This window comes from Etheostoma spectabile, chromosome 10 (assembly GCF_008692095.1).
Source record: "Etheostoma spectabile isolate EspeVRDwgs_2016 chromosome 10, UIUC_Espe_1.0, whole genome shotgun sequence".
Taxonomy (NCBI): Eukaryota; Metazoa; Chordata; class Actinopteri; order Perciformes; family Percidae; genus Etheostoma; species Etheostoma spectabile.
Window position 1 is genome coordinate 6470925 of NC_045742.1, and position 6303 is coordinate 6477227.

Sequence of the window (6303 nt, forward strand, 5' to 3'; positions counted from 1 at the left end):
TTTTCCAATCAGCAGCTGGAGTTAAACACTCATTTTCATTCCCCACTGAACTCCCAACAGGAGGCCCTTTGAAATCCCCAACATGGGAAGTTTTGTATGTAATCATTTAGATTCATTTTGAATATCAATGGGGCAGGAATGCCGAGGATCCCGTTTTAATGAGACAATAAAGGCGAACCACAAAGGTTTTTTTTTTGGTTTTTTTTAATGGCAGCAGGGAATGTGGGCTCACTTTACTGCTGCCAGCTCGTAAACACATTCACACCTCTCTTTCATTTAAATTCGGGATAAGTTATAGCACATTATTGAAAAAAAATCGAGGTCGACAACAACCTGCATTTGAATGCTGTCTGGAAGAGCCGAGGCCAATCCACAAACCAGCAGCAGGTTACAAAGCTCGAATAACCGAAAGAGAAGCAGTTTCTGTCGCACAAAGGGAATCTCTTTATTTTTCACTGACCGTAACAATGTTATAATGACAATAATGCGTTATTATTGCATAGGCCTTCACGTAATACAAAATGAAACTGTGGTTTGACGTGAAAGTTAAAATTACCTAAATGAAAACTTGGTCAAATAAAATTCATAAATAAGCACAAAAGTTCATATTATCCTATGCTTGTAATTAAACGTACAGTAGCTCTTTTAAATCATGATATCTTTGTCCATATCCAAGTGCCAATTAAATGATTTCCTAAACCTACTCACTAGGGACAAAGTCGTGTATTAATAAAAGAAATTGAAAAAGAAATTGAAAAAAAACTTAATTACTTCTTGTCTTCCTGTGCGCAGCGCTTTGCCCACCGAGAGGGAAAAAAACCCTCTCCAAGCTGATGGTCTCTCCAAGATTACCCTATCAGGTGCAAACCGCTGACATGTTTCCACCCACCAACAACAAAAAAAGCCTCTCTGTGCCCAAATCTCCAGCCGCAGACGCACAAACACCACTGACAGGCACTGCTGCGCCATCATCAGACCCCAAACCTCTCCAGGGACCCGCTGCCGCCGCGATTTCTATTTTTTTTTTTAAACGTAACTTTTTGTATATTCGGATACGTTTGTTTGCTCACTTTTAGCGTGTTCTTTTTTGGTGTACGGGCGTTTTATTATTCACCTTTTCGATTTTCCACCGCAGCACTTGGTAGAATAAAATGACCCATGCAAGGTGTAGAAACCCCCCGCAGGTACGGACGGAGTTGAGGAGCCTGTGATCTCTGGAGCAACAGGATTGGGATTGTGCGGAAACTTGGCTTTAGGTGTGCAAAACTCAAAGGATATTTTTTGAGCGAAGGGATTTTTGGAGCGGTTCAATTGTGAAGCCGTTCCACTCTTGGCACCGATTTAGGGAGACGTTGTGGGATTTCGGGGAGCGGAGGAGACTGAGTTAAAAAAATAATCTTCTGGATAATCCCCCCCACCCCCCACCCCCCAACAAGGAAACACCTAATGTTGCACTCCGTGACTCTGTCGCTGCTCTCTAGTGATCTATCCTTACATTGGGATTCAGTCTCCTACTTACCCCCGGAGTTGTGTGCGTAAAGGACGTACCCTACAGGGAAGCGAACGCAATAGAGAGGGTGGCGATTTCGCCAACCTTTCCTGGGGCTCTAAATCTGTGGAAGCAGGTGTATTTCTGCAAGTCAAGATGTCTGTGCTGCCTTCGAGGTTCATATACCTGTAAGTGTTTCACATCTCCGTTTGTATTTTCTACAGATGGTCATGCATTCTTACCAATAGAAGTCGCTAAAAGCTTCATATTTGCGCATTGCTTTCATCCAGGTTAGGCTGCGTTTATTCTTCATGTAATTGCCTGTGTGATTCACTCCCCTCCTCCCTTCTCTCTCTCCACATAGGTGTTTACATTTTCTGGTACTCTATTTCCAGCTACAGGTATGTTTCCTCCCTCGTTCAACTCTTTTTGTTGTGTGTATGCATGTCACTGTGCATCTTTTTTAATGTGAATAATGCTGATGATTATTTTAAATTTGCATTCTACAAACGCAGGATTTTCCAGCGTATATTAAATTACTATTCATTAATATCAATTAGGGTCCTGAAGAGAGAGAAAAAACGGCGTGTACATTTAAAAGGAAAGCATTTGCTATGCATAAAATGAGTTCTAGAATCAAAAAGGATATTGCAAAAAAGGAGAGGATTAATAAACTAACTGAAGAGACATGAGATACTAACTATATTTTAGTGATACACAATGATACAAGTATCATGAATGTATGAAAACGTAACCAAACTCAGTATGGCGCACTGTAAAGTCATTTGCATTCTTACTATAGCAGCACCATCGCGAGATACATTGCCAATTCTCGCTATATAGTGCCAATAAAATCACTAACGCAAAAGACTGTAACCCCCTGTAGTGGTAAAGAAATGTCATAGGGAAATCTGCATTTGGGGAAACTCTTATCTGATGCTTATCAGCTGCTCTGTCCCCGGACAAATCTAGTCTCAAATCAGTATCAATCTGTAATAATAATAATAATAATAATAATTAAAACCACTTGTTTTTAATCTGGGGCTCAAGTAGCAGTTTCAGTCTTTTACAACAGAATTGTGTAATAAATATTTTTGATCCCTGGGGTTAAAAGTTGTTCTTTGAACAGATGGGCTCGTTTGGCGCTTGTTGCCTCAGTTTTTTTATTAGTCCCGTCTCACTTTGAACAGTAATGATTTGCAGGCATCCACTCACCTAATTGCGCGCCGTGATTCAGATAAGATGCGGAGTGCACGCTCCTCCACTCGTAAAGCTATCTGATCACTTTATTGCTATGACGTTTTTGATCCTAATTATCCACGTGCTGTTGTTTTAAATTAATCTCAGTACTATGATCTTAAATATTAAAACAGAATTGAATGATTTTTTTTAAGAAGAAAAAAAGAACAGGTTAGGTTGTTATCTCTCATCCATTTTTGGAATGCATTGACTCCCACGTAAATTGGCAACATTTTATCTGTAATTGTATCTTTAACAGATTACAAAATCTATTTATATTGAAGTCATAGGAAACGGAATCATACCAAGATGGAGAGTCAACATTTGACCTTTTGGCACAAATAAAACCCTGCTGGAGGCAAAGTTTGTTTGTAAACTATATAAAATACATTTTATTGGTTACACAAGTCTCTTGTTTTTTTTAATTTAGTGCTGCTAGGAACACCTTGTCCTGGCCGGGGGGCCAGTATAGCTCTCAGGTATACTCAAAAATAGCAGGTCAAACTCTTAAAGTAAATTTTCTGATTCAGGTTTTTTTTAATGGATATTCTCAGAGAGAAAATATAAAACCCTGAAACTCCCAAAACTAGAAACTGCAATGTTACGTAAGTCTATGTGCTCTGATTATTCCAACAGAGCTGGCACAAACAAAGCTATGGTGTCGACTGACCACTCCTCACATGTAAGAGAGGATGAACTTCATGCAGAATGTCTCAACAGACGTATGAGGTGCCTTGAGGAATTATGTTTTATGTTTTTTTGTTGTTTTAATGATGTTTCCTTTAGTTTAGGAAAAAGTCAGATAAGGTAAAGGCAAATAAAGGGAATGCATCGTGGCTCTTGGAGTGCTTTCAGGATAATGATCAAACAAAAAAATATACAGGAATAGCCCTTTAATGTCCTCCTTTAACATTGACTCACCATGTTGTTGGCCCATTCTTCTTCTCAGCACTCTTGCATGCAGCTAATGACTCTTACTTGTCATGATGTGGTTGTGATTTCATGAGGAAAGACAACAGAAGCAACCACAACTTTGAATGCACTGCCAACATGTGAGAGTGTGTCTTTCCCCCGTTTGTGTGTGTGAGACCCTGTCTGTGTGTGTCAAGCAGATAGCAAGGTGTATCTTAGATGGATGCGACAACTAAGCTTCCTGGGTGAAGATGAGTGCCAGACTTTTGAAGTTTCAACCATATCCGTTTTCATTCTGTGTCTTTGAAGAAAGGAGACAGCATGATAAAAAAAAAAATCGCTGGTGTTCACCTCAGCCATGTGCTTAGGCTTGCCCTTCCCCTGACGCAAAATGCAACTATCTACCAAACACACCTGTATGTTTGTTTAGAGATGGGGAAGATTTGGGATAAATCCCTTAGCAGCCCAGTTAAGCCACATTTTGTTGTCTGTTCGTTTTTTTTCTTCATTTTCTACCTCGTCAGCATTGAGGTTAATTTTGAGAGAAAGTTGACAACAGACGCTGCTGATGTTTAGCTTTCGAAATGGATGCATCATTTTCAACACATTTGTGTGTAGTTCTGGATGTACACTTTGCTGCAGCATGAATGTTTAATTTTAAACCAGCATGTAGTTCATGGGAATCCAGCTTCTTTATTTTTTTAGTAATATTTTTGCTTCCAAACTTTGTAACTTGTGAAGTGCAGAGATTACTTGTTATTTAATTTGAGCGGCCTTTTTCCTTGGAGGAGAAGGTGCCACTTTTGTCTTTGTTTGTCCAGCCATTGTTCCTGCTTCTGCTAATGCTCAGACCTCACATTAATAATTTTCCAGAGTTTCCCTTGTGACCACCCACTAGACACCAAATACTAAGAGCATCAAATATGAAAGCTTCTGCAAGTTATTGGCTCCATTGTTGTAGCTACTTGGTCTCCAATCTCCTAACATAGCTTATATTTGACTTTCCTTACGTTTTGATTTACAGTACTAGTACCCATTTTGTCGTATGTGTTTATTGAACGTAACACAGACATGTATTGTACAAAGCGTCTCACACAGGTGTGTTAAAAATGACAAAGCCATGTTTGGAATTGAATAGGTTGCATTGGCTTTTCATGCTGTAAATTATAAATCTTGTGGGTACTTGGTTGATTTAATTAAGGAATTGGTTGCCTATATAGGATAGGGTTTCATTTTTAGGGCTCCAGAAATAAATGGTCCTTATTCATTTTTCTAATGTTGTGTTGACTGAATTAAAACATTTATTAGAGGACAATGTATTGCATGGTTGCCATGGCCAAGCAACTGTTTTATGCAGGCTGTGTTGCATGTTGGAATACTTACTTGGAGTAAATATCACCTCTCTTGAGAAAACGAGGCTGGACTGGAACCTAAGCGGTTTAAAAATTAGTCAATTGAGTCACAGCTATTTATCCATCAGAGAAATGCATAATCTGCTACTCCCAAGCAATACTGGCTCCGACATTGCATGTAATTCATGTGGTTTGATGACTTGAAGTCAACATTATTACCACAACTTTGTTACATCACTAGGTAATGCATTTTGATATCCAGCCTCCCGTTTTCGAAACACTGCCTGATGCCAAAAGTAACATTATGGGCGTGTTTCCTAAATGTCAAGATACAGAAGCCGTGTCCCAGTTCAGGGGCTGGATCCTCTGAGGTCTACATTTCTGGACTGAATATGTCATAATGAGCCAACAAGTACTTTCTATTTCAATAGCCCAAAGTCCAAATGTGGCCCAGAGATGCTACCTTATTATGTATCTTAAAATCTATTGGGCATTTTAGGGCCAATTCCTTGTATTGACCATCAGTTTTAGTTTCTGATAGGTCACCTTCTGGAGTTTGGCGTATAGGTCCAACCTGAATAACCCATTTTCGCGACATTATTCTCTAAAGGAGTAGGCAGTGAATTGGGATCACAAACTGTTCTATGTTTAACGTCTCAATGAGATTTGCTCTCCAACTTTCAGAAGATTTTAATTTTTCCTCTCTGAGTTTAAGATTTGTTCTTCTGAGGCCACAATTTCCGATCATGTTTGCTTCTTGTCATTAATTTACTGAAGTTAGAATGACACGGATTCAGGGTATGTAATGTGTATATAATTAGCCACCTGAGAACAGCCACATAAAAAGCCATTACCGTGCAATTACCACACCATGCAGCTGGGGAAATGGGATCTTGGCGTGAAGTGAGATTCCAGGGATTCTGAAAGTATACGTTTCCTCTTGCTCTTCCACATGTTGGGTGACAGTTCCTTTTCTGCCATGCTGTCAAAGTCTCTGATTTCCTCTCTCTTTATGTTAGTTCTAAGATGACTTGGAAACAGCCGGATAGTGAATTCTGAAACATAGAATTGGACAGTTTGATCAGAAAGTCTTCCTACATGAGTGTTTTTGTGGTTTGAGGTGCCTCTTGCCATCTTGTCTTCCGCCTGCTGCATTTCCTAATTTATGGACCCTACTTTGCCTGCAGGCAGATATTTGTTTGATGATAGTGCAACAGGTCTGGATGCTTCAGGTGTATAATTGCTAGTGGCTTGCTTGTGGAAATGGAGTACAGGTTTCTCAATATCGCCAGGGGCACATAGTATACTGCT

General features: G+C 39.6%; 1 protein-coding gene across 3 annotated transcripts in view; it reads left to right on the top strand.

Moving 5' to 3' along the window:
- Window positions 1-804: 804 nt before the first annotated feature.
- fgf24 (fibroblast growth factor 24) overlaps window positions 805-6303 on the top strand; it is a 14393-nt gene continuing 8894 nt past the window's right edge. Inside the window, exons 1-2 of one of the 3 annotated variants that reach the window (XM_032527400.1) lie at window positions 805-1677; window positions 1854-1890. In XM_032527400.1, coding sequence (XP_032383291.1) covers window positions 1646-1677; window positions 1854-1890 — 69 coding nt within the window. In that variant the 5' untranslated portion in view covers window positions 805-1645. Of the gene's footprint in view, window positions 1678-1853; window positions 1891-5615 lie in introns of those variants that run through there. The other 2 variants (XM_032527398.1, XM_032527401.1) reach the window with 2 other exon arrangements.